We start from the raw sequence: 17669 nt of genomic DNA, 5'->3' as shown, positions 1-17669 counted from the left end.
CGGACACGACTGAGCGACTTCACTTTCACTTTCATGATTTTTAAAAAGGGCTCCAAGTTTATGGGCAGAGACTATCTCAATGAACACCAAGTCATCTTCTTGGAGTCAATAGGATGCTATTCTGGCAATGATATTATGTCCAAGCTGGAAGCGATACCCCAGCCTTTCTAGGCCTTTTCTTTCTGAGCTGGAGCTCCTACTAAAAAGGTAATGGTGCAGGCCCATTCCACTCCATACTGTCATCAGCATCAGTCAACATGTAGCAAGTATGTACTACCTGAAAGGTTTTCAACAAAACTGGCTGGTCTTGCCTTTCGTCCTCTTTCCTTCACCAATAGTGCCATTATTGAAACTCCATAACCTTCCCCTTCCACGTACAATTCTCTTATAATACCATCCTGATTTGCTCAAAAGTTAATTTTGGCAACAGGGAGTGATGGAGGAATTGAAGATTTTGCAGATACGTGAACATATGTGGGCAGCATTCACACTTCTCTGTGTTTGGTTTTTCGTTCATTGGGAGTAAATCCAGCCATTCACCAATCAGAGTTTTGATTGGCTACGCTATGCTTTCCCCCTCTAACAGATAAACCACTAATACAAAACAGTGTTCTAATAGGAACTTTCTTTAGGTAGATCTCCTTAGAAAACTAATATCCATTTATTTATGTGACTTCACTTACTTTTTCTGAATCATCTGATACCCTAGGGTTTGATTTGTTTTCTGAATTTGAGAATTAGCTGCAAAGTAATAGAATGTTTTTATGATCGCTACTTTATAACAAATTATTTTTAAATTGCCAAAATTATATTTGCAGTTACCTCTTCTAGCTTGTTTAATAATAAAACCTAACACTACATTTCACAATTCTTAAATAGCTTTTTTCCTACATGGGAACAACTGACAGATACTGTAGATAATGTAATTGTTGATTTTTGTGATTTCCATATGAATCTAAGATTTATATTTAAAATTTAAAAACTAAATTCCATATAATTATTTAACAATTTCCATATGAATTTAAAATTAAAATTATATTTATAAGTGTAAAAATCACTGGGGATTGAGACTCTTTTGATCAAGTTGGAAATCCGTCTCTACTTAAACTCAAGTGTTGAAAAGCTCACAGTGATATTGGCCTGTCATCTTCTCATTTTGTGGTGTCTCTGCTTTCGTTATCACAGTGCTGGTGGCCTCAGAATGAGCTCGGCAGTGTTCATACTGCTCTGTTTAGACAGTTAACCAGCAAGGACCTATTGCATAGCCCAGGGGCCTCTGCTCAATAGACTGTACTAACCTAAAAGTGAAGATGATTTGATACATGCATTTGTTCAAATGAGCCACTTTGCCGTACACCTGCAACTAGCGCAGCTTTGTAAATCAATTTTACTCCAAAATGCAAAATAAAAACTAAACATAGACAATTCTTCCCCACATCCAGAGTTCAGCTTAAATAAATGCCATCCTCCGTTATCTAGTTGCTCAAGCTTGAAGGGAAAAAAGCTCTACAGCATAGTGTCAACGCCCATCGCACTACTCCCCGGAGAAAGAAGCATCTTATACTCTACCTGACTGGTGTGGAGTGTAAACAGGTTTGTCTATATGAATGAAGAGGAATCCATTGTCATAGGTTATTGGCATTTTTTTTGCTTGTGAAAAATGCTTTGATATAACTTCCAAATACACATGTGAAACTGAGCTTTGTCTTTCAGACAGCTGTTTGGGTTGTATCTGTAAAAGAAAATGTTGACGGGAAAGACTATAATAATTTTAAAGTTATAAAACATGTTATTTAAAAAGTAGCATAGGAGCCAAAGTAGTAAATAACTTTTGCTCCAAGCCCTTCCGTATCAAACATCATAATCAACATTCAGCTTTAAGTAATTAAAAAATTTTTTGTTTTATGCTTCCCAAATTTTATGTGCATTTGGTAAAACTACTACTATGAAAGTGTTAGCCACTCAGTCGTGTCTGACTCTTTGTGACCCCATGGACTGTAGCCCACTAGGCTCCTCTGTCCATGGAATTCTCCAGGCACGAACAGACCCAGGGATCAAACCTGGGTCTCCTACACTGTGGGCAGATCCTTTGCCATCTGAACCACAGCTCTCTTAACAAGCTTTAACCTCTTCAGTTTGCTGGATTATTCTGTGCTCTCCATTCCCTCTGTTCAGCATCCTGATGGATGCTCAGGGCACTGTACTATATTCACATCCTCTGTTCCCGTGGTTGAGCGGTACAGTTTCCAGTTTGAGATAAAAGCTAATTAATACAACCAACCATGCTGAATTAGATATATGAGAGCACTGTAAACGTTTGGAAAAGCAGTAAGAATCTATAAAGATTCTGCACTCAGATTGCTTCGCGAGTACCTAAGTTTTTTCTCTGCTTCAAGGAAACAGAAGCTGCAGAACAGATGATTCGTTAAAGGAGGGACACATTGTGAATAAGGCTTTGCTGCTGCAAGTGGGCCCAAGAAAGACCTTGGCACAACATCAAACGATTAGCAAATAAAGGTATATTGTAATGTTAAGGTAAATCTAAATGCTTAAGATATGCATCAGTTTTTATGATTTCCCCACCCTAATTTACTTTTCCAGATTAGCCTTTTAAGTTAGCACTGTTCAATAGAGCTTTCTGTGGTGAGGGGAATGTCCTATATCTATGCTGCTCAGTATATGCCATCTGTAGCTATTTAAGCACTAGAAACAAGACTAGTATGAGTGATGAACTGAATTTTTTATATTAGTTACATTTGATTGATTTAAATTTAAAGATAACAGCCACATGTTTGTGGCTCGGCAGCAGATAAAAGTGTCTTCTTTGGGGAAATGAATTTTATTTCTTCATAAACCTAATAAGTGGACCTGTTTGCTAAAAGGTTAGAGCACTTATCATCAAGGACATGAAGCAAAGAATTCCTACGTTTGGTTAGAATTTATTTAGATCAGTGTTTCTGAAATTTGAGTAATATATAGAACTCTTTTAAAGGGTAAGATATTCTGGAAGACTCTCAGTGCTGACTTTTTGTTATTTATAAAAATAAAGAAATATTTTCAGTACAGTGTTAAATATGTACAGACCTAAAAGTCAGTATAATATTCTTGTGCTTATGACTTTTGTATAATTATAAAATCAAAACATTTATAAAATAAACTCAAAATGGTAAATATCAACGTAATTCTAACTTGCAGCTCTTTATAAAATTTCAAAGTTTAATCTCTTTTTAAAGAACTCACATTAAAGAAACAATGGTCTAATAAGCCTCAGAGGCCCTTCCAAGTCTAGAAGTCTCTGATTTTTTGGTTCTTTATTTTTGAATTTATATCAGAATTTAAAACAATATTTTTCACTTGGATAAGGAAACAGTAAATATGAAAGTTATTTTTTAGTTATCAGAGTTCTTAATAAGAAATGAATTACGAGCGATTTTCTAACCAAACTGTACAACAATATCTTAATCCCTCAGTTGTGTCCAACTCTTTCTGACCCCATGGACTGTAGCCTGCCAGGCTCTTCTGTCCATGAAATTCTCCAGGCAAGAATAACCCACTGGGTTGCCATTCCCTTCTCCAGGGGATCTTCCCTGGAGAAGGATCCAGGGGTCGAAATTCAGTCTCCTGCACTGCAGGCAGATTCTTTACCGTCTGAGCCACCAGGGAAGCCCAATAGAAGGAAAATTTACTTGATCCAGGTTGTTCTTTCTGTTAACTGTGGTTATACACGAGAGCTATTCACTTTAGTAATCAAGAATTTATTAGTTTTAGAAGTTTTGATTGTAGTTTATTGGAGTTTAAACAAACAAATAGCATCCATGGATTTTTGTAGGCAATGCATGGCAGACCAATATGCGTGTTCATAGTGGCCTGTTTCCTTGCATTAGTAGTTTTCACAGTAAATAAGTGCTTTCCATTCATTCCAGATCTGTTCACATTAGTGTGAGTCTCTCAGCCGTGTCCCACTCCTTGCAACCGCATGGACTGTAGCCCATCAGGCTCCTCTGTCCAGGAGAATACTGGAGTGGGCTGCCATCTCCTTCTCCATAAGTCCTGGTTCCAATAAGAATGGTAAAGTTTTCATACACTACTTAAAAAGCAGATGCAACTCTCCTATTTAGAATTTTCTTTTTCACCCATATCATCATTAGTGACTGACATCGTCTAGGAATCACACAGTGGTAGTTTGGTATAAGTGACCAAATCTGTTATCAATATCCAAACTGGGTACACATATTGCTGAGAATATTCTGAACGTATGAAGAAGCTGAAGGATAAATACATACTGTTAAGGTGGCAGAATTTTGGAATTTATTTTCTGCGGATAAAGTAACATGGCCTGACGAGTAAGTGACTTTTTTGTCGGGAAAGCTTTTGATTGAGACTGTTGCATCAAAATCTTCAGTGTATCCATAAACTTGAATCACAACATTTTCAGATGCTCCAACATGGAACACTTTGGGTGCTGAAATGACATACCTGTTGAAATAGGAAAGAAAAGGATCAGGATTTTTATACGACATTTTTGTTATATTTCTGACTTTTTATCTCACTTGATAGATTAGGTTTACATTGGGCACTTTTTCTCAACTTGAAATGATATTTTAAAATTAACATTTATTTGTGATCTACAATCATTTCAGCACAGTTTCCAAGAAAAAATACCTTGGAATTAAGACTTTAGAAATAGAGCTGGTGACTTTGTTAACCTCTAGAAAGGTAGCGATAGCACCTTCCCTGAGCTTCTGTAGCAAAGGAAAACTTAATGATAAATAGGTTCAATATTTTTGCCTGACGCAGAAAAAAACAACATAGGTTCCAGAGACTGAATTCCAGATCTGCCATCTGCTGGCTGAGTGACCACGGTAAAGTCACTAACCGTCTCTGAAGAGTTAAACAACATACCTTAAATATTACCTTTTTTGTTGTTTAGCCACTAAATCGTGTCTGACTCTTTGCAACCCCATAGACTATAGCCTGCCAGGCTCCTCTGCCCATGGTATTTCCCAGGCAAGAATACTGGGGTGGGTTTTGCCATCTCTTACTTCAAGAGGTCTTCCCAAACCAGGGACTGAACCCACGTCTCCTCCATTGGCAGACTGATGCTTTACTGCTGAGCCAGTGCAGAAGCCCAATCACCTTCTTTACCAGGGAGCTAAGGAGGAAATAAGAATATCTATCTGAAAGCATCTAGCATCTTCAGTTCAGTTCAGTCGCTCAGTCATGTCCGACTCTGCGACCCCATGAATCACAGCACGCCAGGCCTCCCTGTCCATCATCAACTCCTGGAGTTCACTTAAACTCACATCCATCGAGTCAGTGATGCCATCCAGCCATCTCATACTCTGTTGTCCCCTTCTTCTCCTGCCCCCAATCCCTCCCAGCATCAGAGTCTTTTCCAATGAGTCAACTCTTCACATGAGGTGGCCAAAGTACTGGAGTTTCAGCTTTAGCATCATTCCTTCCAAAGAAATCCCAGGACTGATCTCCTTCAGAATGGAGTGGTTGGATCTCCTTGCAGTCCAAGGGACTCTCAAGAGTCTTCTCCAACACCACAGTTCAAAAGCATCAATTCTTTGGCGCTCAGCCTTCTTCACAGTCCAACTCTCATATCCATACATGACCACTGGAAAAACCATAGCCTTGACTAGATGGACCTTAGTCGGCAAAGTAATGTCTCTGCTTTTGAATATGCTATCTAGGTTGGTCATAACTTTCCTTCCAAGGGGTAAGCATGCTTAGTACTCAGTAAATGTTAGATTCATTAAGTTTGCTGAATTAGTTGAAAGGAAATACTCTTATAACTATTATGTTATCCTAGTGGGTGGATAAAGAAATGAGTAGAATAGCAGTGAGCCAGGAAATGCGTTTAGAAATGAAAGTAGTAATGGAGGTCCTTGCAGAACAAATGGTAACAGTCATACAACATAATGAGACATAATGATAATAACAAAAAATGAGGAATGAGAGGCTGTACAAGGGCTCTACATACAACTCTTTTAATCTTTACACCAGGCCAGTGACGTAGATGACATTATTATTCCTATTTTGCAAGTGATAAGAGGTTAATTTAGACCAAGGTCACATGGCTTATAAGTGAATGAGGCAGGTCTTTATATTCAGGCCTCACTGTCTATTATGCGCATAACTGAGGTCAAGGTTATAAACTATGTTTGTAAACAGTGGGCTGTTCCCTCAGTTTTACATTTTATGTGATGTATCAAGAATGGGCATGAATCAATATAAGTTTTTTAAACAGAAATCTTAAAATGGGTGAATTTTCATAGTTTTATTAAAAGAAAACTTACAAATATAAACTAGGTTATTAACTGTATATTGTAAAAGCATCTAATTGGAATAGTGAGAGCTGCCTATGCTATTAATAGAGAAAGAAGTCTCTTTCAACCCAAAAGGTGATTGAATGATTCAAGCAGCTGATTAGAGCTGGAGGGCACAGGCCAGCCCCGTGGGCAGAATCACTGCCGATTCCTCCGACACCACGGGCTTCCCCAGTGGCTTGGCGTTAAAGAACCCGCCTGCCATGCATGAGACGTAAGAGGCGCGGGTTTGATCTCTGAGCTGGGAAGGTCCCTTGGAGAAGGGCATGGCGACCCGATCAGTGTTCTTGCCTGGAGAATCCCATGGATAGAGGAGCCTGATGGGCTGCAGTCCATGGGGTCACGGAGTTGGACACGACTGAAGCAACACAGCACACACTCGCGTCAACACTGACGTTTCAAAGGCTTTTAAAAATCAGCAAGTCTCTAATAACAATGAAAGTAATTTGGAAGCAAATGAACACTTTGAAAGCAACTGGTAATTCTTCTACACAACAAGTAATTTGGAACCATTTACAGAAAAGGGGGAAAAGAATCTCTAGTTTTCCAACCATCTTCTCAATTTCCCATGTATTTATGCAGGAACAGCAGAAAACGAGAAATGTTCAGGTTTGATGATACTAAGATATATCTACTGAAACCTTACTCAATTCTAGGCACTATTTTAAGCACTATACATACATATATGTATTTATATATGTATATATGTCACTGTGCTGTGACAACCATCCTATGAAAAAGACCTTATTATTACTCTGATTTTACAGAGGAGGAAGCTGGTAATTAACTTGCCCAAGGTCACACAGCTATTAAATTACAGAATTAGGAACTGAACCGGAGCAACCTGTTTCCCGAATTAACACTTTCAGTTGCTAGACTAAATTGAATTTATCAAGAGTTTTTCGAGAGAAGTTTAGTCGGGGTGGGAGTGGGTGGGAAAGCTGTCTTAATTTTGGCATCGGGCTTCCCCGGTGGCTCCGTGCTAAAGGATCTGCCTGCCAGTGCAGGAGACATGGGTTCGATCCGGGAAGACTCCACACGCCCAAGAGCAGCTAAGCCTGTGTGCCAGGACTACCGAGCCTGTGCTCTAGAGCTCAGGAGCCCAGGAGCCACGGCTACTGAAGGCTGAGTTCTCAAAAGCCCATGCTCTACAGCGAGAGAAGCCACCACAGCGAGAAGCCTGAGCATCACAACTGGAGAGCAGCCCTTGCTTGGGGGAGAAAAGCCATGAGGCGACAAAGACGCAGCACAACCAAAAGTAAGTAAATAAACAACAGTGGACTGTGGGAAACTCTGAAAGACAGGGTAAATGGACGGAGAAATAGTGGAAACAGTGTCAGACTTTATTTTGGGGGGCGCCAAAATCACTTCAGACGGTGACTGCAGCCATGAAATTAAAAGACGTTTGCTCCTTGGGAGGAAAATTATGACCAACCTAGACAGCATATTCAAAAGCAGAGATGTTATTTTGCCAACAAAGGTCCGTCTAGTCAAGGCTATGGTTTTTCCAGTAGTCAGGTGTGGATGTGAGAGTTGGACTATAAAGAAATGTGAGCGCCAAAGAATTGATGGTTTTGAACTGTGGTGTTGGAGAAGACTCTTGAGAGTCCCTTGGACTGCAAAGAGATCCAACCAGTCCATCCTAAAGTAGATCAGTCCTGAATATTCATTCGAAGGACTGATGCTGAAGCTGAAATTCCAATACTTTGGCCACCTGATGCGAAGAACTGACTCATTTGAAAAGACCTTGATGCTGGGAAAGATTGAAGGCGGGAAGAGAAGGGGACGACAGAGGATGAGATGGTTGGATGGCATCACTGACTCAATGGACATGAGTTTGAGTAAACTCCAGGAGGTGATGGACAGGGAGGCCTGGCGTGCTGCAGTCCATGGGGTCTCAAAGAGTTGGACATGACTAAGCTACTGAACTGAACTGGAATAAAAGTTATTTTTTTTAATTGGTGTTATTAGAAGTTTTCGGAGAAGGCAATGGCAACCTACTCCAGTACTCTTGCCTGGAAAATCCCATGGACGGAGGAGCCCGGTGCGCTGCAGTCCATGGAGTCGCTGAGGGTCGGACACGACTGAGTGACTTCACTTTCACTTTTCACTTTCGTGCACTGGAGAAGGAAATGGCAACCCACTCCAGTGTTCTTGCCTGGAGAATCCCAGGGACGGGGGAGCCTGATGGGCTGCCGTCTCTGGGGTCGCACAGAGTCGGACACGACTGGAGTGAGTTAGCAGCAGCAGCATTAGAGGTTTTATATTTTTCAGTTCACTATTGTTTTAATTTTGAGCGTCTACGTGGTAGTAATGCTGAAATAGAAGATGATCTATGTTGCTGCTGTTGTTGTTGTTGTTGTTGTTGTTGTTGTTCAGTCACCGGTCGTGTCAGACGCTTTGTGACTCCATGGGCTGCAGCACGCCAGGACTCCCTGTCCCTCGCCATTTCCTGGAGTTTGCCCAAGTTCATGTTCATTGCCTCAGTGGTGCCGGCCGGCCATCTCAGCCTCTGATGCCCTCTTTCCCTTCTGCCTTCAATCTTTCCCAGCATCAGGGACATTTCCAATGAGTCGTCTGTTCGCATCAGATAACCAAAATACTCTAGCTTCAGCTTCAGCATCAGTCCTTCCAGGGAATATTCAGGGTTGATTTCCCTTAAGATTGACTGGTTTGACCTCCTCACTGTCCAAGGAACTTTCAGCTAATTCATGTAATTCATGTTTTAAAGTCCCTAAAGATAGCTCTGCAACCACCTACTCATACATATTTCGATCCTTACTGACGCAATGCTAACACAATCTATCATATAAAGCATTTCGTATCTTTCTTTCAATAGTTGTAGAGAACATGGCCACTGAACTTGCAAAGAGGCACACATGCTAGCTTGGCCTCTATCTGGAATGTTCTTTCCCCAAATATTTGCCTGATTTGCTCAGTCACTTCCTGCAAGCTCTGCTCGGGTGTCGCCTCTGTAGAGAATGTTCCCTGTCTACACTTTGGTATGGTGCCCAATCATTTCTTTATCCTCTCATTTTCCTTTATATCTTTTTCTTCATGGTACCTATAGCCACCGGACCTTATTCATTCACTCAGCGGTTTGTTCATTGAGTCATTTTCTTCTCCCTCTTGAATGCAAGCTGTATATCATCTACTATTGGGTTGGCCAAAAAGTTCATTTGGCTTGTCCTCACGAAGCCGAACGAAATTTTTTTGGCCAACCCAATACATCCTCAGTGCCAAGTTCTTGAAAAGTTTTAGCTGAATCAATCAATTAAGTTTATTGACTCCCATGTTGTAAATGGTATACTGTTACTTTTTCAGAGAAACAGAGAATGTGCTTATTAAGAGTCAGTGCAGTGTAGTAGAGAAAGATGCAGTATCAGGAGACCTAGGTTCTAGTCCTCGTTCCACCGCTAACCTGAAGGCATTTAATCCAATCTCTCTGAACTTCAGCTGGCTCTTTTAAGACGGAATAACAGAATCTAGGAAATGGGGTGGCCATGTGAGATTAGGGGTGGGAGAGTGCTACAATTTATGACATCTCAGGTATACACTGATATTCATTGTGTGTTTTACATGTGTATGTTTATGACAAAATGGAAAAAATTTGAAGAAATAAAGAGGAGTCCTTAATACAGATTCTACCTCTGTTTGTTTTAGTGGTGTGACCTCTGGCGAGTTACTGCCTCTGTTTGGATTTATACTTACACTTGATATAGGTTTGATTAGATACTCCCCAGTTCCTTTTCAATACTAAGATGTTATTTCTAGATATGAGATCAATATTTTAAGACCTAGTTTTAAATACAATTGTTTCAATAATAGTTTTCAATAAACTATCATGTGTAATTCGTGAAGCATGAGCTCACAAATTTAGAAGTAATTATATCAATAGATTTCGAACCACAGTATTAGAATTGACCCCCAAGTAACTCTTGCTTCACTATGTACAGTACACAGAAAACACAGGAAAATTCTACACCACATAGAAATAAGCAATCAGTGCAAGAAAGTCTGCTATCTTGAATTTAGCTGTGTGTTTTAAGAAGAATTTGAATAATCACTCATGTAAAGTTTTATAAATAACAGTCCCCTAATAGACATACTGGAGAATGCAATGGCACCCCACTCCAGTATTCTTGCCTGGAAAATCCCACGGATGGAGGAGCCTGGAAGGCTGCAGTCCATGGGGTCTCTGAGGGTCGGACACGACTGAGCGACTTCACTTTCACTCTTTACTTTCATGCTCTGGAGAAGGAAATGGCAACCCACTCCAGTGTTCTTGCCTGAAGAATCCCAGGGACGGGGGAGCCTGGTGGGCTGCCGTCTCTGGGGTCGCACAGAGTCGGACACGACTGAAGCGAGTTAGCAGCAGCAGCAGCAGCAATGGACATATACACACTGCTATATTTAAAATGGTTAACCAATAAACTCCTACATGGAATTCTGCTCCAAGTTATGTGGCAGCCAGGATGAGAACGGTGTTTGGGGGAGAATGGATACATGTATATATATGGCCGAGTGCCTTCACTGTTCATCTGAAACTATCCCAATATTGCTAATAGGCGATACCCCTATACAAAATTTAAAGTTAAAAACACACACACAAATCGCATGTACACCCGTGGTGGATTCATGTCAATGGATGGCAAAACCAATACAGTATTGTAAAGTAAAATAAAGTAAAAATGAAAATTAAAAAAACCCAAACAAACAAAAAAGAAATTAATATTAAAAAAAAAACAAACCTGTACAGCTGTCCCATTGTTAGCCACACATCAAATCAAAATGCTGCATGATTTTCTTATTCAGAGATGAGACTATTAGTGTTCCCAGAAGTAATATACAAATTAACACAGTTTGTTGTATTTGACTTTTCACTCATCGCCTTGATAAGATGCATTGAAAAATGAAGAGAGTTTCTTTTACTCACGTTTGTTCCTGGCCCCAGCTTCTCCCGAGGAAGATTAAAAAGCAAAGTGTGTGCCACAGGCCCATGCTGGAGGCAGCGGTAAACCATCGATATGAGCTTCCTGAAGTTCCTCTCCTTTTTAAAGAAACCGAGATTGAAGAACTTGGGTAAGTTGGTTTACTGGTTAATTATTAATGTCAAGAAGAGGTACTTCTGAGTAGGAAAAGTAAAATTGGAATGGAAACAGTCTTTAATGCCCAGGTATAAAAGGAGAAGATTTTTATGAGAAGATATTTTATACAGATTTACACCTAGAGAATTTATTTTGATTAATACAAATGAAGGATTCTAACATAAAAGTTTGGCACCGCAATGAACGTCTCAAAGTTAAAAATCAGTAAGTTGATTGTCTTCTGTCTCTTGACCAGGCAATTGCTCTGAAAGTTTTATCATGAGAGTGTGCCTCTGGAGACGCTCTGATGGAGACCCAGTGGGATTCAGTTTCACATGAAGGTGATTTCAGAATGGGCCTGGTTCAGAAGGGCTTGTGAGCTATCTTTCTAGAGAAGACTTGAATGGTAGCGTCATTGGCGTTGGAAATGGCAGAAGAAGACAGATCTGCAAAGGAATAAGTCCTTGGTCTGTTCAGTTCAGTTCAGTCAGTTCAGTTGCTCAGTCATGTCTGACTCTTTGAGACCCCATGGACTGCACCATGCCAGGCCTCCCTGGCCATCTGTCCCAGAAAGAAGCTGAATGTTAGGTGGAGAAAAGATTGTGACTGGCAATGAAAATATCCTGCTGAGGATGCTGTATCATTTTCTACAAAATAAAAGATGAATCAAATACTTTAGTTTTTAGCAGGGAATGGATATCCTCAATATCTATTAATTCAGACAACACAAATTCAAAATTTGCATTCATTCAGGCACAGAGTATCTTTCTTTTCTAAAAAAAAAACTTATGCTATACTTTTCAATGAGGCTTTTAATCATTTTCATATAAAAGCTTAAAGAAAACAAAGCTTCCTATGGTATGAGTCTTTGTGACCCCATGGACTGTAGTCCACCAGGCTCCTCTGTCCATGGAATTTTCTAGGCAAGAAAACTGGAGTGGGTAGCAATTCCCTTCTCCAGGGGATCTTCCTGACCCAGGGATCAAGCCTGGGTCTTCCGCATTGTAGGCAGACTCTTTACTGTCTGAGCCACCAGGGAAGCCTTATGATGCTGGCTAGAAAGTTTCTATTTACTACCTCCCTTCTACTAGCACTGATTTCTAGCTTAGTAAAACAGATTTCTCTAAACAGTTTTCTATAATTCGTATGTTTTATGTTCGCATTGGTGACCCTTCTTTTGAATTAATAAGATTCTATTTTACCAGCACTTTGTACTGAATTCATTGGCAAAAAAGGTGTACAAAGGAAAATTTGATATACAAAGTTCACTAACAGTGTCTCTTACAGAGATTATTGAAATGGCAAAAATCTGTTACTATTGTCTGACCTTGGAGAAGGAAATGGCAACCCACTCCAGTATTCTTGTCTGAAGAATCCCACGGACAGAGAAGCTATGGGGTTGCAAGAGTTGGACACGACCTAGAGGCTAAACCACCACCATTATCTGACCTATTTGTTTCAGAAGGAAATCTGTAAAATAATTAAACTGGGTTGCGAAAGACGGGTCAAGTTAAAACAAACAAAATACTTTTGCCATCATTTTCGGGAAAAGATCTTCAGGAGAAAGCGAGAACATTCAAATAACCATCGATATATCTGAAGTGAAGGAAATTTATTTGCGTGTATTATGGAGTCAATATTGATCAGTGATATTAGCCACTTACCTTTGGCGTGTTTCTCTGGTAGAAAACATTTAAAAAACAATGGATTTCACAGGTTCTCAATAGAACTACAGTTCAACGCTTACAGATTTCCAATTGCCTTTAACTAAAATGTTTTAATCTGCCTTACAAACATGGCTCAAAGATGGACTCTTCTTTACATTTTAAAATGTTTACCTCTGGAGGAGTCTTTGGTTTTTATACAGATGTGTGGATGGTGCTCAGTTGTGTCCGACTTGTTGAGACCCTGTGACTATAGCCCGCCAGGCTTCCCTGTCCCTGGGATTTTCCAGGCAAGAATACTGGAGTGGGTTGCCATTTTGCACTCCAGGGGATGTTTCTGACCCGGGGATCAAACCCACGTCTCTTGCATTGGCTGGCAGATTCTTCACCACTGTACCGCCAGATAATCCATCTCTAAAGAGGAGAAACCAGGTCTGGCAGGAATTTTGGTGGTCTCTTGACCTTCCTGCTAATGCTACCTCAATTTGACCCTCAGATGGACCCTACATGACCTCACTTAGCTCACAAGGCCTCTCTTAATCTGAGTCTTGCTTGATTCTCCAGCCTCTATGCACCTCTTCTTCACTGCAGCCAAGTAGCTGAATTACTTATTATTCTCTGAAGTCACCATGACATGAAAATACTCGTAGCAGGGTAGTAAACAGTCAGTCAAGTACTATTACTATTATGCCTAACCTATTTATACCTTCAGTTAGGTGTCCCTTCAGAAACGAGGGTTAAATGTGGGTTACCGCTACTGGCACTGCAGGACGCCACTCACTCAGAATCTACTTAAGTGCTTGCCCATAACACCAGTGAGGGAAGAAATCTTGGGGTATACACGCAGCTAGCTGTGGAACCCTATGAGTAAATGCCTCTCATTGGTTGCTTGTCTTCCAAAATATTTAAACAAATTTGAAAAGACATTTAGCTACGAAAAGTTTATTGAAACAAAGTCTTACAGGGAAGTCCAGTGTAGAAACTAGTTAGAATGGAGGTGCTCCAGGTGAGTAGAAGGGATGGCCCTGCTCTCTGCTCAGGGGCAGTCCCAGGTGGCCTTGAGGAGGCTCTAGGAACCCTAGGGTGGTCCCTGGACATTTGGCTTAAAAACACTCTTCCAAGTGTTCCTGTTTCACTTGGCCCATTCCTTATTTCCCTCATCTCTTAATAAATCCCCACAACCATCTTGAAATTAGTTTTCAGTTGATTAGGCCAAAAGAGAAACCAGCATCACTCTCCTTGAGTCCAAGATCCACTGCTTAGCTGCATGTTGAAATTCCTGTCTCAAGTGACCTGGGCTATCAACATCACACCCTCTAAACCGCCCCCCCCCCTTTTTTTCCTCAATCTTATACCTCTATCCCACATCCAAGACTCTGATATCCCAACATTGAATCAGGAATTCACCCCAGCCTGCAGGAAACCTTATTAGAGGGTAACAGGAAAATAAACACTCTAGGTTTATATCCCAGAAAACTTTCACACATTTGCCTCAAACACTAGTATAGGAATGTACTTTGTAGAATTATTTGCAATAGCAAAAACTTGGGAGCAACCTAAAGCAATGTTGACAATGATAAATATATTACTGTATGTTCATACCATGGAATGCAGTGTTGGCGGGATGACACAAAAAAGCATAATAACATTTACATTTATACAAATGTAAAAGCATACATGGGCTTTCCAGGCGGCTCAGTGGTGAAGAATCTGCTTGTTGGTAAGTGAAAGGTAAATACTAAATCAGAATAGTTGTTACGTCTGTGAAGGGAAGGAGAAATTTGTGATAGGAAAGAAGTATATGCTTCCACTGTATCTATGACCTTTTGTTTTAAAGGAACACCTGAAGCCAGTATGGCACTATCTTACAAATAATTCAGTAAAGTTTAGTGGTAGTTATACGGGTGTATAGGTCAGTCGCTGAGTTTTTCTAAACATTTTAAATATTTCATTGAGAAAGAAGTATGGCCTGCAGTGAGGCCGGCTTGAATTCAAACCCTGGCTCTGTCTGATTAGCTTCGTGATTTATCTATAAAATCAAAACAGTAACGTCATAGTGCTGATGGGAGAATGAAATGAAACATGTATAAAGCTCTTAGCACACAGCATGAACCTGAAAACGGTCGCTATTATTTACTACTAGTGTAAGACACAGTCGTGATCTTCTACTTAAAAATATATATGTGTGTGTGTATAGGATCACACCAATCTGTCTTTAAATACAGTTCTACCCTCCTGACAGCAGCCAGTCAGAACTGGTATCAGGATGAAAGAATCTCTTTATCACTGAGCCGGGCAGAATTTCGCCCCCACTTCCTTTCTTGTTTGTTCATTTGCTGTCAGTTAAAGATCTGAGATTAAATGACTGAACTCTTGAAGTCCAAATAATTGCTACTTCCTGAGAGTCTGACATTCTGACTTAGTGAGTGAAAGAGCACAAGAAGTCTCCCATGGAACAGAATCTTTCTTAGAAGATTTAGAATTTTTTTCCTCTTATTTAGGCATTGATCGCCATTAGCAGATCATGTGTACCCTCCTACTTTTATCTCATAAGCTGTAAAAGATCTACACTTGGAAAGATTTTCCTGTCTCTGTATCAAAGATATTGCCTGAAGCGTTTTTCTTACTTCCCAGGAATAGGTCTAGTAATTAAGAAGAAAGCTTATGAATGTTAATTCGCAATTTCAAGAAGGGCTACAAACTCCATTGCATTTTACCAGGTGCTATATGAAATTCAGACATGGAGAATATGCTTTGAACCTTTAAAGAGATCATCCAAAAAATGGCAGCACAATAGGTACCAATTATCAGCTCCATGTCACAGGTATTGTAATAATTAACTTAAATAAACTTTCTAATCTTCACAACCACTCTGAAAGGTACTATGACCACAGGTGACCAATGAGTAAATAGTGATTACCCAGAGAAATACAGTGATTTGCCTCAAGGAACACATCTCATAACTTGCAGAGATGGGGATTTGATTGTGTTGGGATCAGTGGGAAAAAGAAGAGAGATAGCAAGCCCTGCTGAAGTCTGTCTTTCTCTTTGACACAGTCTTCAGCTACCTGGGCTTCCCAGATGGCGATAGGATCTGGAAGGTCCCCTGGAGGAGGGTATGGCAACTCACTCCAGTATTCTTGCCTGGAGAATCCCATGGACAGAGGAGCCTGGTGGGCCATGGTCCATAGGGTTGCAAAGAGTCGGGCATGACAGACGTGACTTAGCACACACACCAACTCTTTTGTGTGGGATTGAACCTCTGTTTTATAGACTCTTTAAGGATTTGTAGCCTACTGCACGCATTTTGATCTGTACATTCTAGGTGAAGGTTCAAAAGTACAAGCTGGGAAGAGATGGGATGAAAATGAAGCCCTACTCTGGGTCTCCCTCATAGGACGTCAGGTTGAGACTGACTGGAGGGGCAGCCAGGCGGATGACCTATTGGGGAGAAGGAGAGGCTAGAGAAGGGAAGAACCGAGAGCAGCAAGATGAGCCGTGTCAGAGGAAGCTGAAAATCCAAGGGGGGATGATTTAGCGTCTAAGTTCCCAAATGGTAACTGAAGAAAGATAAAGAAGAAAGCTGTTGCTCAGACTATTTTTGTACGTCTCCAGAGTGGTGGATTGAAATAACACGTCCACTCGGGTTCCTAACTCAGTAACAGAATAAGGGAGGATTTCTGAGGACAGAATGGAGAGGAAGTGGAAAGTAATAAGGCCCAAAGAGAAAATCAATCATTCTGTTTGTGATAGGATGCAGTTAAGCACGTTTCTTCAGAGGAAACAAAAAGAGACAAAAGAAGGTGTCCACTCTCCATTTTTGTCTCCGTTTTATAACCTCACTGAAGCTATTTTTTCCTGTATGTTAGACCTTGGGGCTTCCCTGGTGGCTCAGAGGGTAAAGCGCCGGCCTGCAATGCGGGAGACTGGGTTCGATCCCTGGGTCGGGAAGTTCCCCTGGAGAAGGAAATGGCAACCCACTCCAGTATTCTTGCCTGGAGAATCCCATGAATGGAGGAGCCTGGTGGACTACAGTCCATGGGGTCGCAAAGAGTCAGACATGACTGAGCAAGCTCACTTCACTTCACGTCAGCCCTTGTAAAGAATGAAGCTCCAGCCATTAACCTCTTGTTTGGCTTCACCATCACAGACTTTTTTCAGATAATATACTTCTTGTTCAACATGAGCTCTCTTATCTGATTCTAGTGCCTGTGATGTACTGGTACTCACCCACTCAGCCAGTGGCTAGATGTGGTAGCCAGTCTCCAAGATGGCCCCAGTGTCCCTGCCTCCCTGGTGTTCATGGCCTTGGGTGACCCCCTCCCGCTCTGTACCGAGGTCGGCCCATCTGACCAATAGTATACAGCAATGCAGAGGTGTGTGGCTTCAGAGGATCACGGAAGACATCGCCCTTCCCACCTGGCTGTCTCTGAGATGGCCTGCTCTGGGGGAGGCCAGCCACCATGTAGTAAAGACACTCAAGAAGCCTGTGGAGAGGCCCAGGTGGAAAGGAACTGAGGCCTCCTGCCTCACGTGAGTGAGTCCCTGTGGAGATAAATCCCCGGCCCTAGTCATGCCTTTCA

At 41.0% G+C, this 17669-nt stretch overlaps 1 protein-coding gene across 2 annotated transcripts in view; it reads right to left on the bottom strand.

The window, feature by feature from the left end:
- Window positions 1–12881, bottom strand: part of C5 (complement C5) — a 91850-nt gene extending 78969 nt beyond the window's left edge. Inside the window, exons 1-4 of one of the 2 annotated variants that reach the window (XM_069575264.1) lie at window positions 12750–12881; window positions 11272–11385; window positions 4284–4476; window positions 1570–1732 (exon numbers count right to left, since the gene is read on the bottom strand). In XM_069575264.1, coding sequence (XP_069431365.1) covers window positions 1570–1732; window positions 4284–4476; window positions 11272–11336 — 421 coding nt within the window. In that variant the 5' untranslated portion in view covers window positions 11337–11385; window positions 12750–12881. Of the gene's footprint in view, window positions 1–1569; window positions 1733–4283; window positions 4477–11271; window positions 12070–12749 lie in introns of those variants that run through there. The other variant, XM_069575263.1, reaches the window with a different exon arrangement.
- Between the last annotated feature and the right edge of the window lie 4788 nt (window positions 12882–17669).

This window comes from Ovis canadensis, chromosome 2, assembly GCF_042477335.2.
Source record: "Ovis canadensis isolate MfBH-ARS-UI-01 breed Bighorn chromosome 2, ARS-UI_OviCan_v2, whole genome shotgun sequence".
NCBI classification, from domain to species: domain Eukaryota; kingdom Metazoa; phylum Chordata; class Mammalia; order Artiodactyla; family Bovidae; genus Ovis; species Ovis canadensis.
Note: the sequence above shows the minus strand (reverse complement) of the source record. Positions and strands in the feature narration are given on the sequence as shown.